The following is a 21,917-nucleotide window of genomic DNA, read 5'->3' on the forward strand; positions in this document are numbered from 1 at the left end:
TACTCGGAGGGCCGAAGTTCCATTGATGAGGTTTTAGGCCCTTGGAAGCCTGAAATTCGAGCTCTACATTACAGACTTTAAAAGCTATAAAATAACATAATTTCCATAATCATCTAATTATTGTGTGTCTGAGAAACTGATATTGGACATTAGGTAAAAGTAGGTACCATAAAACATTTTTTTTTAATTTTGTCCATATGAAACGTAGAAATGTAGGTATATTATTATTTACCAAGTCCAGCCCCCTACTAAATAACTATGATTTTTAAACCGGGACAATTTTCTTATCGGCCGGGACGCCGGGACACCGTGCTTCAAACCGGGACATGTCCCGGCGTACCGGGACGTATGGCAACCCTATCTACAATCTACATGTTTTATTAGTTACAGTAGTTTAGGTAGGTACCTATAGTGCCCATATGTACGATATGGGCAACCATCTTTTTCACCATTTTTCTCGGACATATCTATTGCGAATAAATACACGGTGGCCAAAAAATAACTAAAATAAGTGCATTCCCGTTGCCAGGGAGGGTTTGGGATTAAGTACTGAGCAACTTTTACCCCGAAATTGCGAAAAAAAAATTAGCCTCATAGAAAATGGACCAGCCAAAATGTATGGAACAGCCAAATTTTGTTTTCGCGATTTCGGGGTCTTACGAACGGCGTTAGGTGCGACGGGCGGCGCGGCGAGCATGCCACGACTTCGCAGCAGCGGCGGCGAATGGGACGTACTCAAGTGTTTAAAAACGTCTTTGTCAAAAGTGGCTCTTCAGTGCCACGACAGCAGCTCAATAGACGCTGTTATACGTTAGAGAATAAAATATAATTTAATTAAATCAGACCCTTAAAGTTTTATGAATACCTAAGGTGGTTAGACACAAATGAAACACTCAATCATATTCAAGAAACAACACCGCCGTAAACCAGGGCTCGTATTAAATCGCCAAACCGACATGGGTGGATAAAATGAAACGCTCATAAAAATGTATGAGCAAGAGAATGGGCAGATAACAAGAGGGCTGGCTAGTTATTCCGCCTCGGCGGTAATTGTGACAAATGAACGCGCTGTTATACTTACAAATGGACGGTGTTCGGGGTTGGCTGGACTCGGCGTTGTTACCTATGTTAGGTGTCAAGGGTTTTATATAAATAAGGGCGTTTTCTCCGTTTTCGGTATCCGCGTCTTACAGAAATTTAGCTAGGTACCTACCTAATCATTTATCTTTCTTTGCCAAAATAAAATGATACTAAACAATCAATTCACGAAGAAAAATAAACTCAAGAGTCATAATTTTAGCTAAGAAATATCATCCATCTTCGATGTCAGATGTATATTTGAGTTCTGATAGCAATTTAGGCCATAAGGTCTACAGAACTACTTCTGTGTATTTATGTGTGGATACGAGGACTACGAGATTAAGAGTCCATTAACGTGCACACTAGGCGCCACTGCTAATTAATCGTGATTATTTAAATTTAACGACAGGTATTTACCGCTACCAAAGAGAATCGCTACGTACTGTATTGTGTATTTCAGTACCTTTTGAATAGATCATACTAGTTTTTAAATTGCTGGATTCGTCAATCTATGCGTCCAAAGTTAAAACGGCCGTAAAACATAAAAAAAAATCGGGCAAGTGCGAGTCGGACTCGCGCACGAAGGGTTCCGTACCATATAAAAAAAAAAACAAAAAAAAAACGGTCACCCATCCAAGTACTGACCACTCCCGACGTTGCTTAACTTTGGTCAAAAATCACGTTTGTTGTATGGGAGCCCCATTTAAATCTTTATTTTATTCTGTTTTTAGTATTTGTTGTTATAGCGGCAACAGAAATACATCATCTGTGAAAATTTCAACTGTCTAGCTATCACGGTTCGTGAGATACAGCCTGGTGACAGACGGACGGACGGACGGACGGACGGACGGACGAAGGGACGGACAGCGAAGTCTTAGTAATAGGGTCCCGTTTTACCCTTTGGGTACGGAACCCTAACTAGTTTGATGTATTCAAAAGGTACTTAAATACACAATACAGTACGTAGCGGCCCCCTTTTTAAATACCTGTCGTTAAATTTAAATAGTCACGATTAATTAGCAGTGGCGCTAGCTAGTGTGCACGTTGATGGGGTTTGTCTAGTAGCTAACATTATTCACAAATATTACGTACCTGGCGCCATCTAGTGAGTAACACTAGCAAATATACTTACCGTCGAAATTGATTAGATGTCATTCGAAGTGTAGGGGCCTATGTTAAGAGAGTACAGTCAAATTAAACTAGATGGCGTTAAAACACACATCATAACATAGAAGGTAGGATCGCATAGAAGTGGTATGCGCGTGCCTCCGTGAGGGACAAAACATACGCAAATGCGACACTGTGATTGGTCGAATTTATTCGTTGCCCACCATTATCCATACTAAAAAAATGGTGGGGAGCAAAAAATATGTGAGACTGTGATAAGGACAAACAATAATAGCGCTTTCTCTGCTATTCCTACTGAAAGATACGTAAGACTATCCCGTTCTGTCAGTTATCCCCACCACTCATGCCCAATCCAGTTTAATACTAGATTCATGCATCATAAGTATTAGAACTTCTGTTGGACCAAAGACGATCAAATTCTGTCCAACGTGGGATACAAGATGTATTATATTCTTTGTACAAGATGCTCCATTCGCGTAGCCGCCGAACGGGGCAAAACATACGAAATGAGAGTTGCGTGATATACGGCGTTATGTTCATTGAAATAAACATTGTGACACCAAAAAAGTATATACGATGTGATAAGTAACACTTTTGGCATCGTAAAAACAGTCTGATTCAGTTTATGCTATAATTGATGTAGTCTTCTACAACAATATATTGTACAGCGAAGCACGCAGAAATACCTATATAACACGCTCTACAGATATTTTCACGCACTAAAATTCGTAGTGAATTAGGGTGGTACTCCACCTATCAAATTTCTATGTCCAATGTGTGTTGCGTCGACATTTTGCTTTAATGAGAGAGTGAGACGCGCTGACATTGGACAAAGAAATTGGACAAGTGGAATACCACCCTCAGTTGAGCGAATTAGCTGGCCAACGGGGCAAGTTTCAAGTAAAACAGCGATTATTTTAAAGCATTTTTATTAATATCATCAAAAAATAACTAGTACGTAATCACGCAATGTATACTAAGTTCAAAATATACTATGAGAAATACGCGCATTACGATTAACAGTGGACTGCGCTAACACGTAAGTAACTATCATATTCCATTTGTATCTACATTCAGTTCCAATGGCTGACCCATCTAAATATAATCATTACCAATTTCAACATTATTAATTTCTAATCGTCTACTTATACTAATTTGTTTTTACAATGCGTTTACAAATTTAATGATTCGTTGATTAAGCTATGTAAAAAAATGAGTATAGTTTTATGAATGTAATTAAAATAGGAGGACTAGTCAACCAGACGCGCTACTCTTCCAACGTACTGCTTGTGAAAGACACGGGGTACCAAGTAACAAGAGAAAAGTAAGCCAACTTTGAAGTATTTCCTAATTAAACAGTATGCGTCTAAAACATTTTTGTATGAGAGTGGCGTACTTTTCTCTGTTGGCGAACGGTAAGCACGGCGGTCATTTACAATGAGAACTCCAACTAAAAGCGATTATCACTTGGCCCGAGATCTATCAAAGGGCTTTTCATACACTCGTCAGACCAACCACTGTGTCTAAACTAGAAATCTATGGACAAAAACCAACAAGTTCCCATGTCAATTTCATAGTGAGACAAGTTTTTGACAGAAGCGACTTCTTGAGTTCTAGCTAATAATAATTGTCTAGGTAGACCATATTAGCAAAGTGAATTGATTGTTATAGAGAGGTAAAGTCTAAGAAAAAAACGTGCCCCTTAGTATGACATCCAAAACAGATTGCGCAGTACTGCGTCATATGTTTTGCGGTCACTGAATTGTCAAACGTCAACTTTTGACAATCAGAGTTACCGCAAAATGTATGGAGCTGTACAGCGCCATCTCGTTTACCTGTCAAATCCGAAGCATGAAATTGTCTTAGATTTTACGCATCTTACTTGATATTAGTCACTTCTGATTTTGACTTGATTTGACGAGTGTCTATTTTAAAGCTAATAATGTGTTAAATGATGTTCAGTGATTTTTACTACTGACTCCGAGATATCTCTTTAATCGTCAATGAGAAAGTGTAGTCCTAAAGCATTTATGAATCTTGGCAGTGGGTTGAGAAAAAAGTCATTACATTTTACAAACAATCAGCTGTGAAGTTCTAATCTAAAGCAAAAGGTAACACTGTCGCTTGACAATCAATCTTTACAATAGTAGCGAACAATTTACATTCAACCCCACATGCAATGCAAATCATTGATATTTGTATGAACCCCAGTATTACCCAACTATCGTACCTTTTGCCTGAGAAAATATTTTTAACCGCCAACATCTAATACGAGTACAGCCAGCAGCAGAAGTTGCTATTTAAGCGGCCGAGTTGTTCAAAATTACCTTGACACTTATTCTCTTCACAATAATATCATTTTGAACTCCTCGCCCGCTTAGCAACTTCTGCTGCTGACTGTATAAGTGATAAGATAAGTGTATGAGTGACGAAATGACCGTGTAAATGACACCTTCGTACATTACGAGAGAGTTCAAAACTGTACGGCAATTGAAATGTAAATTTGTAAAAAGTAATGAAGCGTCCTCGCTTGGTGGTTGTGGCCTGCCACGACACCACTAGTTTAAATGCATATTTCTCTAACATAGCTCTTATTTAAGTCCCCATTTGGAATTAAATTTACACAGAAATATACATTTACAAGCAATCATTATTATAATTAGTTTATCTAAATATGGACAAGTATGGACCATGGATATTTATGACAATTATCATTGTAAAATATAAAAGCACACAAATAACTTAATGTACAGTCAGGTGCAAAAGTATCTACTCACAAAAGTCTCTACTGTCAGCGCAATAGAGTTGTTGTCAGATGTTAGTAGTGTAGATATTTTTGCAACTAATTGTTCCGCTGGCTTCCTGCTGGCAAGCACTTGATGCGATACATTGAAATGTCGTCTATCCATTTTACATGATAATTGTCCATTCAAAATTGTTTCAAATATATCCCAAAATATAATAGACATATGCAAATAAACACGGTTTTCTACGTTGGCAAGACAAGATAATATTGCATTTTTTCACACGTAAGCCTCGATTGTGGTGCAATTTGAGCAACCCAAAATTAAATTGAGCTTAATTTTTTTTTACACATAACTGACATAACATTCAACAAATACAAAAATCAAAATATACATATATTTTGTTACTGTTAATTGTTTCTTTAGAAAACTTGAACTTTTCAGCACAACTCAAGAATAATGTGGGTTCAAAAGAAATATTTCCATGTTTCTTTTAAATAATTTCTGCATCTCTGCCACGCTAATATTAATTAAAATCTGTACTTACAACATTATATTTTAGCTATATATCGACCCATGGCGACAGTTATTATTTACGATAAAAATATTACAATATCAATCACATTAATTTTATATTATATGTTATGTAATTTCATATAATTCCCCTAGTATTGCATTGAACCAAAAATGTATTAATATAAATAAAATATGAATTAAACATTGTGAACCTTGTACCCGCATTGTGAAGATATAAATCATAAATATTGATCTGATAATTTTCAAATCGATATATTAAATACAGTGATAAATCGGTGCAAATGACTCCGCTATGGAAGTGGATCGAGTAGCCTCAGAGACATAACATGTACAGTGTATACTTGTATAGACACCGGCACACTACAAATTCTACGCATAATTACAAATAAAATCACAATATAAATGTCGTGTAAAAAACAATTCAATGATACACCTCTGTACGACCGTGCATACATTAGAAACTCAAATTATGCTATCGAAATTAACAAAATCTTCAAAATTAAATGAAAATCTGTTAGGTACCAATTTCATCGGAAGTTTGTAATGCATCGACATTCAACACCATTAAGTTCAAATTGAGTTCTTAACCGGTCACGAGATCATATCAGAGGAGTTTAACACATCGAATCATCGTCACTAGACAAAGGACTAACATACGCTTCCCGTCAATACAGCTTCTCTAAAGACTGCTAATGTACAGAATTCGAGCCGCATTAAAGTAGCCGATACTCACCGCTTTGGTTCGCTCAATGGTTGATAATGGTAGAATGCAAGCACTGGGGCACAACATGTCTGTAGGGGAGTTTGTAGTTTTTGACGGTGCGCGCGGCGAGGCATTTGAGCGTGGTGTACTTGAGGGGGTTGACGATGGAGGCGAGGGACTGGTTGGAGGCCTTGAGGATCTCGGCCGGCGTCTCGCCCTCGTAGTTGACTGTGTCGATGTGTGCGCCGTGCTCGAGGAGCGAGCGGACCACGTCGGGCGGACACGGGTTGAGCTGTGGAATACATAACAATTGTTATTAAGGAGAATCCAGCAGTAGCATGCAGCACAGGAGTCCTTTTTGTTTTAGTTTGTAGTCAAATTTTCGATTTAGGTCACAAGATGGTAAATTCTATGGCATGGATTTAGCTGCGGGGTACGTTACAAATGTTACAAAAGGTGGCAGTTCCATTGAGTTTTAGAACGAATGATGGGTTTGGGTGGAGACAAACTTCGAATAAAACAGTTTTAAGGTTTCATATCTTAATGATACCTTTCAAAGGCTGCCTTTGCCATCAAATAAATATTTCTTTAATCTGAGGCTTCAGGGGCGCGCATCTAATGAAGCGTTTGGCTGCGCGTGCAAGTCAAACCTCCAAGTTATTGCGGCACGTCTCGTCGGAGCGTCCACTCAGTTCGCATCGCACATTTACGCCTCGACCACGAGCGGGTACGCGCCGATCTTCGGGTTGGGATGATTCTTGGGATTTATTGTACGACGTAGGAGGATTGCAAACACCCAGTATAGGTTTGGCAACAGGCGGCGGTGTTACCTTGCAGACGAGGTGGAGCGGCGTGTCGCCCCGGGCGTCCCTGGCCTGCGGCGCTGCGCCGAGGCGCAGCATGAGCTGCAGCAGCGCGCCCGCGCACGGCGCCGCGTCGCCTTACCTTGCAGACGAGGTGGAGCGGCGTGTCGCCCCGGGCGTCCCTGGCCTGCGGCGCTGCGCCGAGGCGCAGCATGAGCTGCAGCAGCGCGCCCGCGCACGGCGCCGCGTCGCCTTACCTTGCAGACGAGGCGGAGCGGCGTGTCGCCCCGGGCGTCCCTGGCCTGCGGCGCTGCGCCGAGGCGCAGCATGAGCTGCAGCAGCGCGCCCGCGCACGGCGCCGCGTCGCCTTACCTTGCAGACGAGGTGGAGCGGCGTGTCGCCCCGGGCGTCCCTGGCCTGCGGCGCTGCGCCGAGGCGCAGCATGAGCTGCAGCAGCGCGCCCGCGCACGGCGCCGCGTCGCCTTACCTTGCAGACGAGGTGGAGCGGCGTGTCGCCCCGGGCGTCCCTGGCCTGCGGCGCTGCGCCGAAGCGCAGCATGAGCTGCAGCAGCGCGCCCGCGCACGGCGCCGCGTCGCCTTACCTTGCAGACGAGGTGGAGCGGCGTGTCGCCCCGGGCGTCCCTGGCCTGCGGCGCTGCGCCGAGGCGCAGCATGAGCTGCAGCAGCTCGCCCGCGCACGGCGCCGCGTCGCCTTACCTTGCAGACGAGGTGGAGCGGCGTGTCGCCCCGGGCGTCCCTGGCCTGCGGCGCTGCGCCGAGGCGCAGCATGAGCTGCAGCAGCGCGCCCGCGCACGGCGCCGCGTCGCCTTACCTTGCAGACAAGGTGGAGCGGCGTGTCGCCCCGGGCGTCCCTGGCCTGCGGCGCTGCGCCGAGGCGCAGCATGAGCTGCAGCAGCGCGCCCGCGCACGGCGCCGCGTCGCCTTACCTTGCAGACGAGGTGGAGCGGCGTGTCGCCCCGGGCGTCCCTGGCCTGCGGCGCTGCGCCGAGGCGCAGCATGAGCTGCAGCAGCGCGCCCGCGCACGGCGCCGCGTCGCCTTACCTTGCAGACGAGGTGGAGCGGCGTGTCGCCCCGGGCGTCCCTGGCCTGCGGCGCTGCGCCGAGGCGCAGCATGAGCTGCAGCAGCGCGCCCGCGCACGGCGCCGCGTCGCCTTACCTTGCAGACGAGGTGGAGCGGCGTGTCGCCCCGGGCGTCCCTGGCCTGCGGCGCTGCGCCGAGGCGCAGCATGAGCTGCAGCAGCGCGCCCGCGCACGGCGCCGCGTCGCCTTACCTTGCAGACGAGGTGGAGCGGCGTGTCGCCCCGGGCGTCCCTGGCCTGCGGCGCTGCGCCGAGGCGCAGCATGAGCTGCAGCAGCGCGCCCGCGCACGGCGCCGCGTCGCCTTACCTTGCAGACGAGGTGGAGCGGCGTGTCGCCCCGGGCGTCCCTGGCCTGCGGCGCTGCGCCGAGGCGCAGCATGAGCTGCAGCAGCGCGCCCGCGCACGGCGCCGCGTCGCCTTACCTTGCAGACGAGGTGGAGCGGCGTGTCGCCCCGGGCGTCCCTGGCCTGCGGCGCTGCGCCGAGGCGCAGCATGAGCTGCAGCAGCGCGCCCGCGCACGGCGCCGCGTCGCCTTACCTTGCAGACGAGGTGGAGCGGCGTGTCGCCCCGGGCGTCCCTGGCCTGCGGCGCTGCGCCGAGGCGCAGCATGAGCTGCAGCAGCGCGCCCGCGCACGGCGCCGCGTCGCCTTACCTTGCAGACGAGGTGGAGCGGCGTGTCGCCCCGGGCGTCCCTGGCCTGCGGCGCTGCGCCGAGGCGCAGCATGAGCTGCAGCAGCGCGCCCGCACACGGCGCCGCGTCGCCTTACCTTGCAGACGAGGTGGAGCGGCGTGTCGCCCCGGGCGTCCCTGGCCTGCGGCGCTGCGCCGAGGCGCAGCATGAGCTGCAGCAGCGCGCCCGCGCACGGCGCCGCGTCGCCTTACCTTGCAGACGAGGTGGAGCGGCGTGTCGCCCCGGGCGTCCCTGGCCTGCGGCGCTGCGCCGAGGCGCAGCATGAGCTGCAGCAGCGCGCCCGCGCACGGCGCCGCGTCGCCTTACCTTGCAGACGAGGTGGAGCGGCGTGTCGCCCCGGGCGTCCCTGGCCTGCGGCGCTGCGCCGAGGCGCAGCATGAGCTGCAGCAGCGCGCCCGCGCACGGCGCCGCGTCGCCTTACCTTGCAGACGAGGTGGAGCGGCGTGTCGCCCCGGGCGTCCCTGGCCTGCGGCGCTGCGCCGAGGCGCAGCATGAGCTGCAGCAGCGCGCCCGCGCACGGCGCCGCGTCGCCTTACCTTGCAGACGAGGTGGAGCGGCGTGTCGCCCCGGGCGTCCCTGGCCTGCGGCGCTGCGCCGAGGCGCAGCATGAGCTGCAGCAGCGCGCCCGCGCACGGCGCCGCGTCGCCTTACCTTGCAGACGAGGTGGAGCGGCGTGTCGCCCCGGGCGTCCCTGGCCTGCGGCGCTGCGCCGAGGCGCAGCATGAGCTGCAGCAGCGCGCCCGCGCACGGCGCCGCGTCGCCTTACCTTGCAGACGAGGTGGAGCGGCGTGTCGCCCCGGGCGTCCCTGGCCTGCGGCGCTGCGCCGAGGCGCAGCATGAGCTGCAGCAGCGCGCCCGCGCACGGCGCCGCGTCGCCTTACCTTGCAGACGAGGTGGAGCGGCGTGTCGCCCCGGGCGTCCCTGGCCTGCGGCGCTGCGCCGAGGCGCAGCATGAGCTGCAGCAGCGCGCCCGCGCACGGCGCCGCGTCGCCTTACCTTGCAGACGAGGTGGAGCGGCGTGTCGCCCCGGGCGTCCCTGGCCTGCGGCGCTGCGCTGAGGCGCAGCATGAGCTGCAGCAGCGCGCCCGCGCACGGCGCCGCGTCGCCTTACCTTGCAGACGAGGTGGAGCGGCGTGTCGCCCCGGGCGTCCCTGGCCTGCGGCGCTGCGCCGAGGCGCAGCATGAGCTGCAGCAGCGCGCCCGCGCACGGCGCCGCGTCGCCTTACCTTGCAGACGAGGTGGAGCGGCGTGTCGCCCCGGGCGTCCCTGGCCTGCGGCGCTGCGCCGAGGCGCAGCATGAGCTGCAGCAGCGCGCCCGCGCACGGCGCCGCGTCGCCTTACCTTGCAGACGAGGTGGAGCGGCGTGTCGCCCCGGGCGTCCCTGGCCTGCGGCGCTGCGCCGAGGCGCAGCATGAGCTGCAGCAGCGCGCCCGCGCACGGCGCCGCGTCGCCTTACCTTGCAGACGAGGTGGAGCGGCGTGTCGCCCCGGGCGTCCCTGGCCTGCGGCGCTGCGCCGAGGCGCAGCATGAGCTGCAGCAGCGCGCCCGCGCACGGCGCCGCGTCGCCTTACCTTGCAGACGAGGTGGAGCGGCGTGTCGCCCCGGGCGTCCCTGGCCTGCGGCGCTGCGCCGAGGCGCAGCATGAGCTGCAGCAGCGCGCCCGCGCACGGCGCCGCGTCGCCTTACCTTGCAGACGAGGTGGAGCGGCGTGTCGCCCCGGGCGTCCCTGGCCTGCGGCGCTGCGCCGAGGCGCAGCATGAGCTGCAGCAGCGCGCCCGCGCACGGCGCCGCGTCGCCTTACCTTGCAGACGAGGTGGAGCGGCGTGTCGCCCCGGGCGTCCCTGGCCTGCGGCGCTGCGCCGAGGCGCAGCATGAGCTGCAGCAGCGCGCCCGCGCACGGCGCCGCGTCGCCTTACCTTGCAGACGAGGTGGAGCGGCGTGTCGCCCCGGGCGTCCCTGGCCTGCGGCGCTGCGCCGAGGCGCAGCATGAGCTGCAGCAGCGCGCCCGCGCACGGCGCCGCGTCGCCTTACCTTGCAGACGAGGTGGAGCGGCGTGTCGCCCCGGGCGTCCCTGGCCTGCGGCGCTGCGCCGAGGCGCAGCATGAGCTGCAGCAGCGCGCCCGCGCACGGCGCCGCGTCGCCTTACCTTGCAGACGAGGTGGAGCGGCGTGTCGCCCCGGGCGTCCCTGGCCTGCGGCGCTGCGCCGAGGCGCAGCATGAGCTGCAGCAGCGCGCCCGCGCACGGCGCCGCGTCGCCTTACCTTGCAGACGAGGTGGAGCGGCGTGTCGCCCCGGGCGTCCCTGGCCTGCGGCGCTGCGCCGAGGCGCAGCATGAGCTGCAGCAGCGCGCCCGCGCACGGCGCCGCGTCGCCTTACCTTGCAGACGAGGTGGAGCGGCGTGTCGCCCCGGGCGTCCCTGGCCTGCGGCGCTGCGCCGAGGCGCAGCATGAGCTGCAGCAGCGCGCCCGCGCACGGCGCCGCGTCGCCTTACCTTGCAGACGAGGTGGAGCGGCGTGTCGCCCCGGGCGTCCCTGGCCTGCGGCGCTGCGCCGAGGCGCAGCATGAGCTGCAGCAGCGCGCCCGCGCACGGCGCCGCGTCGCCTTACCTTGCAGACGAGGTGGAGCGGCGTGTCGCCCCGGGCGTCCCTGGCCTGCGGCGCTGCGCCGAGGCGCAGCATGAGCTGCAGCAGCGCGCCCGCGCACGGCGCCGCGTCGCCTTACCTTGCAGACGAGGTGGAGCGGCGTGTCGCCCCGGGCGTCCCTGGCCTGCGGCGCTGCGCCGAGGCGCAGCATGAGCTGCAGCAGCGCGCCCGCGCACGGCGCCGCGTCGCCTTACCTTGCAGACGAGGTGGAGCGGCGTGTCGCCCCGGGCGTCCCTGGCCTGCGGCGCTGCGCCGAGGCGCAGCATGAGCTGCAGCAGCGCGCCCGCGCACGGCGCCGCGTCGCCTTACCTTGCAGACGAGGTGGAGCGGCGTGTCGCCCCGGGCGTCCCTGGCCTGCGGCGCTGCGCCGAGGCGCAGCATGAGCTGCAGCAGCGCGCCCGCGCACGGCGCCGCGTCGCCTTACCTTGCAGACGAGGTGGAGCGGCGTGTCGCCCCGGGCGTCCCTGGCCTGCGGCGCTGCGCCGAGGCGCAGCATGAGCTGCAGCAGCGCGCCCGCGCACGGCGCCGCGTCGCCTTACCTTGCAGACGAGGTGGAGCGGCGTGTCGCCCCGGGCGTCCCTGGCCTGCGGCGCTGCGCCGAGGCGCAGCATGAGCTGCAGCAGCGCGCCCGCGCACGGCGCCGCGTCGCCTTACCTTGCAGACGAGGTGGAGCGGCGTGTCGCCCCGGGCGTCCCTGGCCTGCGGCGCTGCGCCGAGGCGCAGCATGAGCTGCAGCAGCGCGCCCGCGCACGGCACCGCGTCGCCTTACCTTGCAGACGAGGTGGAGCGGCGTGTCGCCCCGGGCGTCCCTGGCCTGCGGCGCTGCGCCGAGGCGCAGCATGAGCTGCAGCAGCGCGCCCGCGCACGGCGCCGCGTCGCCTTACCTTGCAGACGAGGTGGAGCGGCGTGTCGCCCCGGGCGTCCCTGGCCTGCGGCGCTGCGCCGAGGCGCAGCATGAGCTGCAGCAGCGCGCCCGCGCACGGCGCCGCGTCGCCTTACCTTGCAGACGAGGTGGAGCGGCGTGTCGCCCCGGGCGTCCCTGGCCTGCGGCGCTGCGCCGAGGCGCAGCATGAGCTGCAGCAGCGCGCCCGCGCACGGCGCCGCGTCGCCTTACCTTGCAGACGAGGTGGAGCGGCGTGTCGCCCCGGGCGTCCCTGGCCTGCGGCGCTGCGCCGAGGCGCAGCATGAGCTGCAGCAGCGCGCCCGCGCACGGCGCCGCGTCGCCTTACCTTGCAGACGAGGTGGAGCGGCGTGTCGCCCCGGGCGTCCCTGGCCTGCGGCGCTGCGCCGAGGCGCAGCATGAGCTGCAGCAGCGCGCCCGCGCACGGCGCCGCGTCGCCGGGCGCCGGCAGCCACGCGCCGCGCGCGCGCGCCGCCTCCGCCGAGCACGCCACGTGCAGCGCCGACCGCCCCGCACGCACCTGCCACACACGACATATTAGCTGCTAGATCACTAAGTAACCTACTTCATCAAACGTATGGAAGCCCCAGTTTTTGAGAACATAGCGCTGACCCTCCAGCTTCCTCGACTCTTTCTCAGACATCGTGCGTGAACTGTACGCTCGCTAATTCACCACAACTTATAGTTGTTTGGCCGAATACCGGATGTTTGGCCAGACCATCGGCCGAATATTCGGTATACGGCCGACGGAAGTATACCTACAATACCTACATTTGTGTTTTTCAGCTGCGCATTGTGCAGGTTTTGACCTGCTTCGTAGTGAACTTTAGCGCGAACTCATTTCTAAGTTCGAAAATTTAAATTGAAGAGATGTTTACAAAAACAACATAACTGACTACACTGGTTGACACCTGAAACGATTAACAATGTTCTTAAAAAAGTGTCAACCGCTCTAAGCAGTTATGTTGTTTTTGTAAACATCCTTTCAATTGTTTTAAAATAATAAACAAGTACGATTATGACGGTGACTGTTTCTTAAATCCAATATGTTTACTCCGAAATCAAGCAAAGTTACTATCCGGTATCCGGCCGTTTACCGGATAGTGACCTACTATCCGATATCAAAATAAAGGCCGGATACCTGATAGTAACCGAATATCCAGTGCATCTCTAGTAAAACCAGAGTGCGCATAACCGTATGTCTAACCATTTCGTGGCTTACATATATGTCAAGTTGTGTTATGTGTTGTTTTCATCTTTTATTTTGCCTCGAACAAACGCTCTCTATTCTATATATTGGTCGAGCTCACTTCGAATATTATTACAAACTACGATTATAACTTATCTAGTCAAAAAAACAAAATTTTGCTGACATAATGACATAATAATATACACTATACGCTCCGCGGCATCAATACGACACCAACACTGAATCTAAATTACTAAAGTTGAAATATGTCTACAAAAACTATAAAAACATTCAAACCTCCTCAAATAGCTTCGCCGGCAACGCCACTAACGTCTGGAATTGTCTACGAACCTTGATATCCCACTTGACCAGCAAATACACTGCTTTATGTATGGCTTTTGAGTCTTCCTCTGTGTATTCTAGTTCTTCCAATAACCTCACCAGCAACGCCGCTAAATGAATTACTATCGCTAAGACACGTTGTAGAGTAGTTTATGTATATAATTGTCTACCAACCTTGATATCCAACTTAACCAGCGAATAAACAGCTTGATGTATGGCTCTAGAATCTTCCTCAGTACAATCTGGTTCTTCCAATAGCCTCGCCAGTAAAGCTGCTAAGTGTAGTGATATTACTAAGACGCGCTGTAGAGTGGTTAAGGTCTGCTCCCTGTCGATACTGAGCTTTGACTTGAGTAGCTCCATGCCGCGGTGGATTTCTGATAGAGCCTTCTTGAATACTGGGTCGATGTCCTCGAATGTGACGGGTGGGACGATGCGACCTGGAAATAGGAAATCGGCATGTTATTAGTTGACTACTTCGGGTTGCTGTATTAAAGTTTATGGATAGATAAATTAGGTTTAAAATAAAAGAAAAATATAGTAAAGTTATGGACGTTATCACGAGTTAACCTTATATGTATAGTCCTATCGCTAACAAATAACTTAGTGTTGACTTTTCACACTGTTGTTTCACTTTTTCTTGATGCTTGACTCCTTACATGGCGACCGTGACAGTAGGTACTCCCAAGTTTAGCTAATCCACACACCACTTGATTACATTCGTCTGTCCATAATGTTTCTTCTCGGTCACCACTCACCTCATCTAGATCGTTACTTCGTCTAGCGCTACATGTTTAGACGGGTCGCGGGACGTCCTCGAGCTTATTGGAACTAGTATTTAAGCTGTAAATACCGCGGTTGGGCGGGCGGGCGCGCTCGGCGCGCATGTAGGCGAACAGCTCGGCGAAGGAGTAGAGGCTGGACTGCGTGAGCGGGCTGAGCGGCGGCAGCACGGCGCGCTGCATGTCGAGCGCGTGGTGCCACAGCGCGCGGCAGCGGGCGAAGCGGCCCGCGTCCGCGTACACCGCGCCGCGGTAGCGCACGTAGTACGATGTGTCCGGGTGCGCTGGCCCTGCAAATATTCTTACAGTTACCCTCTTATTCATAAAACATAGCAAAATTCAGTTCAATTTTGTCTATCTCTGTCAAAATAACAGATAGGGACAAAAGATTGTTGACGGCTTGTTATATTTAGCAAAGATTCATCTATAACGCCATTAGAAACACGCCGATTTCGTCGTATTTACGCGACACTGACACATCCACAAATCGAGAACGAGCGGTGAATAGCTCTAACGATAAGTATGTGAGCGAGCGTAATCGTCTTGTGAAAAAATCACAGTTTTATCTTCGTGTAGCGATGTCCTATTATTTCTTCGGTCCATGGGCTTACCTAATATTCTTTCTCTAAGCACTAGCGCCTGCATCCTCATGGCATCAGGGTCAGCTAATAATTCTCTCAGCGCGGCAGCGTCGCAGGGCTCCGCGGCCCATTCGTACGCCTCAATGCGGGGCACATCTTTGGGCTTCGGGATTGGAGGGCTGCCGTCCGACGGAAACCTGGATAAAATGCAATGAAAATCAAAATAATATATGTCAACAATATTCTTTCATAATTTTTCACGATTTCAACGGGAAACTCGAAAGCACTTTACTAATTGAAAGCGATGATCATTACATTGGATACGGATTCAGACGTCAATCTGATTTATGTACGAGGAACACTAATAGTATACGTGGGCGCTGTCGATACTCCGCTGCGTGCCGACACCTCTGCTTTAATAGCTTGCACTCTCACACTTACCGGTCGTCCATCGCCCTCTTCCACAACGCAAGCGCGCCGACCATGTCCCGTCTCTTGTCAACATATGTGGCGCCCAACAGTTCTAAAGCGTCGATCCTTTGCTGTCGCGTAACCAGGCCATTTTCTGCATTGATTAGGTGTTCTACGATGTGTGTGTGGCCGGTTACTGAAGCTGCTAGTAGTGGGGTCATACCTAGAAGATAGACGAGGAAAAAAATAGATTAGTCTTAAAATTTTCACGCCTTGCTTGCCTATTAGGTACCTACCAAAGTGTTATTGATTGTAATGATTGTAGAAGAAATGTAGTCTGAGAAAAAATCGCACCCTGAGTTTGGCAACTGAAGAAGATGGTAAGGCGCAGTATGTTTTGTCGTAGGTAACTACTTACATTGTCAAACTAACATTTTTCACAATCTGAGTTATGTCTGAGTTGCATACGGGTCATTCCACCGTTTCGGGTGTTACAGTTGAACTCATAAAATAAGGTTTTATTCGATATTATAACAGGAACTAGGAGGTTATAACTATTGATTAATCTACTACTTTGATAATATTTTCTTTTCCTGGACACACATAATTAAAGTATAAGAGCAATAACGAGAGAAACACTAAAAAGTAGCTGTTTCGGGTGTTACGCGAATTGGCCTGTAGCTTCTGACCATCAGTACCAAAATTCATAATTTAGCGAATTTTCTCAAGTAACCTCCAGTTTTATTTATGTCAAGTAATAATAGTTCTTATAGTCTACTGAAACACTGAAGTAACACCTAGTATCACTTTTTATTAAATTTTAATAAAATACATTACCTGTTTCGGGTGTTACTCATAGTTCGTTTCGGGTGTTACGAGTACGAAATTAAGACAGATTTATACGAAATTATGGCTCATTTTATTGAAATTATTGTCTTTTTAGTAAATTCGATTAAAAACATAAGTAATAAATGCTGAATTATTATAAAATACATTAATCTTAACAATTAAAATTGTTTCTCGAAGATATCATAATTATTTTTCTTTCGATGCGAATATTTCCGAAAATATTCATTTAATCAAAAAATGGTCGATGGTGACACCTATTCATTTTTAAAGGTATATCCAACGACACCCCACATCACAGGATTAAAGGCGAAAGTAAATAAAAAAAATTGTACAGGAGCTACCGTAAAAAAAAAATTTTTTTGTAATTATTGTGTTACTACTTTATCGCCATGATTGATTTATGCATCCATGCCATATTGCAGCTTTCTAGCACTAACCATCACGGAGAAAAGCCGGGGACGGACAGGCGGACGATCAACACGTTTCAGTTGTTACACAACTTCAAACTTTAAAACATACGACTAAAGCAGACGCTAAAACAATAATTATTACACATTTGAATAGGTTCACATCATAGCCTTTCTTTGGCAAAACATGTTTGGGGTGTCGGTGGCACAGTAACTTTATAATAATAACTACATTATATTGGTTTAATTTAAGATTACTTTATTTTCTACATGACCGTGTCGAGTCAGTTTACATCTCTCTCTAGTGTTGCCAACAACACTCCATTCTTTTTCCTCGACGTGAGGTCTCTTCAGATGCGTGGCGATTCGCCACACCACCCCCCCACGGAGACAATTAAACCACATAAAATTTTATAACAGACAAACAAAAATATTACATACCATATCATGTGATAATTTCTGAACCATACAATATTACAATTAAAATTTGGGTGCGTGGCGATTTGCTACACCACCCCCCCACGGAGACAATTAAACATATAAAATTTTATAATTATAACCGACAAACAAAAACATTACAATTAAAATATTATAAATCTAACCTATTCTTGTGCTTTACTATCCTCCCTGCCCTAGTGACTATAGGTATAGGATCAGGAGTTGGAGAATGGGTAGTAGGACCTGGAACGGGCACTGGCGCTGGAGAAGGTGCTGCAGCAGGTAATGGCAGAACAGAAGTTTGACTGGGCTCCGAGCTATCTATGTGTGCTGGTTTTACTCTGTCAATACTGACGGTAGCCTCTCTGCCGTTTATATCTATGGTCAGGGTTTTGCCCTGCCTCTGTTTGACCAGATACGGCCCAGTGTAAGGTGGTTGCAGAGAGCGCCGCACTGAATCGTCCCGGAGAAATACATGTGTCGCGATATTCAGGTCTTTAAAAACAAATGAAGATGGTTGGGAATGTTGAGCAGCGGGTGTGGCTCGTAGTCCTTTCATATGGTTTCTCAATCGAGTAACAAAATCCATCATTACCTCAGAACCTGCTGTTTTCTCTGGGGCAACGACGAGCTCGCCGGGGAGACGAAGAGGCTCGCCGTACAGCAGCTCGGCGGCAGACGTTTTCAAGTCTTCTTTAAGTGCGGTTCTCATGCCTAATAATACCAGAGGCAATGCTGTTAACCAGGTCTCTCCGTGGCACATGACAGCCGCTTTTAATTGACGGTGCATGCGCTCCACCATTCCATTCGCTTGTGGGTGATACCCAGTCGTCCGAACGCGATTAGTACCGCAAACATCCATGAGGCGATGGAAAAGGTTTGATTCAAACTGTCGTCCTTGGTCAGTGGTCACCACAGAGGGTACCCCGTATCGGGATATCCACTCCCGGGTGAACGTTTCTGCTACTTCTTCTGCCGTGATCCCGACCATTGGCCAAGCCTCTGGCCACCGGGTAAATCTGTCGACAGCTGTCAAACAGTACTGGTAACCTTTACTGTGGGGCAAGGGGCCGATGATGTCGAGATGTACATGGCGTAGGCGAAGGGAAGGGCTAGTAAACTTCTCCAATGGTGCGTTTACGTGTCTGGTAACTTTACAGCGTGAGAGATCGAAGTATCACGTATCACGTCGGGGTCACCACTTTGGGGTGTCGGTGGCACAGTAACTTTATAATAATAACTACATTATATTGGTTTAATTTAAGATTACTTTATTTTCTACATGATCGTGTCGAGTCAGTTTACATCTCTCTCTAGTGTTGCCAACAACACTCCATTCTTTTTCCTCGACGTGAGGTCTCTTCAGATGCGTGGCGATTCGCCACACATGTTTGGCTATAGTTAATTACGGGAAAAGTTACACATGCTTTTATCTCTTATTCGTTTCGGGTGTTACTTTGAGACCACAGTCTAGAATACTCATCTAAAAACCGATTAATCCATGCGTTTTAATATTTTTAAAGACAAATTATAAAAATACGATATTTTACCTGAAATAACTGCGGGAAATTTGTAACAGTTTACAGTTACTTTCTTTTTAATTCGTCTTGCCAATATCGCTGTATAAAATTAGTTTTACGCCTATCATTTAAACGTTGCTATCTAGTACATGGAAAACATGTAAAAATTGTTTTCTGACATGATGGTTTGGTATGTTTTCTATGGAAAAATAGGTTTTTGAACCCTTGGTAGCGTTTATTATGGAATGACCCACCTATATTATAATTATTATAAATATTGGTTGTGATTTACCTATAACTTAATTCAAAACTATACCAAAATGATTGCGAGTAGGTATAATTTAAAAAGACCTATATTAGCAACGAACGTAGGTATTAGTATTACTTTGTTACAGTGGAAAGTTACAATGCAAGTAGAAAATACTTAGTTTACATAAAATATTTGCCAACTAATACTTCGCCTCCATCATTAATGATGTTATAAATTATAAACGATAAGATGAGCCATTCGCGTGATGTCAAAGGCATTCCCATTTACGTTAATATGACGTATTTCTGTACCACCGTCTACGTTGATAATTGCACATTCGTGTACCTTATTCCACAGACATAAGGCCCATTGATGGTTAGTTGAGAATGATACTATTAGTAGCCACGCAAGAATGACGATTAAGGCTTCGAAATGATAAAATATATCAATCGCATGAGTAAGTACTTAATGCCACACAAATTAATTATTGGTCTGGGTAGCGCGGTTAAGACATATGGTGGAACTTAACTTATCATGGTAACAGGGTAGCTACTTGAGCGTTTAAAAGAAACCCTTAAAAACATAAAGACAAAACCTAGAATGATTTACGACTCGCCAAATACATTTGGCATAGTGGTATAGGTATTTACCACAAAATTTTCGGTGAAGGAAAACATCTGTATACATCTGCGAAGAAATTCAAAGGTGTATGTTAATTCCCCAATCCGCATTGAGCTAGCGTGGGGACTATAGCCCAAGCCCTCTCGCGCAAGAGAGGAGGCCTGTGCCCAGCAGTGGGACGTATAAAAGCTTAATTATTATTATTCAAATACATTTGGCATAGAAATGGTGGCATTTCTTTCTTCACAGTTATGTCTACGAGTAGGTGGTGAAGGTGGCAACGTCTGGACATTCACCTAGCAGTCGACCATGCATGACCGAACTGGAGCATTTTCTATTATTTTTAGTGCGTCGATGAACGTGTGATCTTACTAGGCGTAAGTACCGTTGGGGGCCTTGCGGTAATCTCTTACCGCCGAACCGAAAGTCGAACCAGGGCTCGTATCTCAAGTGTTTTTGAACTGGTGCACGAAATATCATTTAATCGCTACCATTCGCCTTTTTGGTGACAGAAAACATCGAGAGGAAACCGGAACAATCCCAATAAAGCCTAAATTCCCATCTGGGTTAGAAAGTGATATTGCAGTCGTTCTGTCTGTTCCAATCGAAATAGTTAGTTGAGTGTGCTCCCCAAGTGAGCGGTGGCAAAAAATGTCGGATCTAAACTAGGACGGCAATAAAAGGGTATTTGACCACTAGTCAAATCAGTTTCTTTTTTCGAACTGTCAAAACGATTTTGCTACTATGGAATTTATATGAATCACTAGCATGTGACGTCACAATCAAATTACCTACTCTTTATAGTTTTATACGGATTTAAAAATAGAAATTGTGTCTAAATATAATTGCTGTCTACGTTTTTCTATTAATCTTCTGGTGCTTTATTTCATGCATGGTGTATACCCTATATGGTGTAGGTACTTACCGTATGAGTCAACGTCCATGGTAGCACCGTGTTGTAACAGCATCTTGAGTATGTGTAGCGACCCGCTCTCCGCGCAGTCGTGTAGTGCAGTATTGCCTTTAACACTCTTCCTATTGACATCGGCGTTCAGCGCTAGCAGGTACTTGGCGATTCGGATGTGACCCTTGTAGCACGCTATCATTAGACACGTGTGACCGTGCCGATTCGCTATTTCTATGTCTGTAAAAGAAAGGACAAGTTACATATTGATCTGATTGTATGTGCTATTCAAGCTATACTCTGTAGAATATTGGATTTTCAGAGTCATTATCATACAAAACAGAACAATAGGTAACCAAATTTTGAAAAGCTCTCTCTCAACTATAATTCATGCACATCTATGTATAAGCAATCGCACCTTCGTGTGCGTCAGCTGCTGATTCGGAGCCGCTAACACAGACTTTGTACCTACAGTGTTCTTTTCTTCAAAAACTAAGCGCTGAAGTTTTGAACCAGTTTTATAAAGACACAGAACTATTAAACTTTAATGAAAGTTGTAGTGAAGGGTAGCGAAAGTAAGCGAAAGAGTTGTTTGTTTATGAGGTTTCTTGTTTGGTAAAACGTTTTATTTTAAAACAACTCTCAGAGAGCAGGTGCACTGGTCACCTACCTGTTTGTCTACATTTAAGAGTCCAAACTGTGGCGTCCGTGGTGCCTATTTAAATCAAAAAAGTCGAAGCCTAGTTCTTCCAGCGTGAAAATCAGCGCCGGATTTGGCTACGAGCGACCTATGATGCAATTGACGCGGCGGCGCTAGGAGCATGATCACAGACAGTCTATTACACACCTGCCCCACTCTCCACTAAGAACTTGACGATGTCATAGTGTCCGTCGAAGCAGGCGGCGCGCAGCGGCGTGCTGTGCGTGCGCGTGGTGGAGTTGACGCACGCGCCAGCGCGGACTAGGAGGCGCACGAGGGGGAGGTGACCGGCGGCCGCCGCGCACCATAGCGGCGGGGCGCCCTCTATCGTCTCGCCGTCGAATGTCACTGGAAGGAAATGGTACTTGTTTTACTAATTGGTCAAGTTAGGCAGACATTTATCATAACACTCTGCCGGAATAGGTCTGCCGGCTAACCCAGCTTAGCGATACAGCAGCGTGCCAATTGTGAGTGGAATAAAATGTTAATTCTTCAACAAGATTCAATCTTAAAACTTAACCATAATTCGCAACTGACTCATCGTCATCATCACGCAATTGAGTCTGCGACTATCCCAAATGCGTATGTATATTT

At 50.0% G+C, this 21,917-nt stretch overlaps 1 protein-coding gene across 2 annotated transcripts in view; it reads right to left on the reverse strand.

Annotated features, from left to right (window-relative positions):
• Positions 1-3,120: 3,120 nt before the first annotated feature.
• LOC134798694 (protein fem-1 homolog CG6966) overlaps positions 3,121-21,917 on the reverse strand; it is a 33,175-nt gene continuing 14,378 nt past the window's right edge. Inside the window, exons 3-10 of one of the 2 annotated variants that reach the window (XM_063771073.1) lie at positions 21,471-21,671; positions 20,645-20,863; positions 15,665-15,857; positions 15,254-15,420; positions 14,714-14,932; positions 14,035-14,300; positions 12,658-12,849; positions 3,121-6,484 (exon numbers count right to left, since the gene is read on the reverse strand). In XM_063771073.1, coding sequence (XP_063627143.1) covers positions 6,236-6,484; positions 12,658-12,849; positions 14,035-14,300; positions 14,714-14,932; positions 15,254-15,420; positions 15,665-15,857; positions 20,645-20,863; positions 21,471-21,671 — 1,706 coding nt within the window. In that variant the 3' untranslated portion in view covers positions 3,121-6,235. The remainder of the gene's footprint in view (positions 6,485-12,657; positions 12,850-14,034; positions 14,301-14,713; positions 14,933-15,253; positions 15,421-15,664; positions 15,858-20,644; positions 20,864-21,470; positions 21,672-21,917) is intronic. The other variant, XM_063771072.1, reaches the window with a different exon arrangement.

The sequence above is a fragment of the Cydia splendana genome, chromosome 17 (genome assembly GCF_910591565.1).
Source record: "Cydia splendana chromosome 17, ilCydSple1.2, whole genome shotgun sequence".
NCBI classification, from domain to species: Eukaryota; Metazoa; Arthropoda; class Insecta; order Lepidoptera; family Tortricidae; genus Cydia; species Cydia splendana.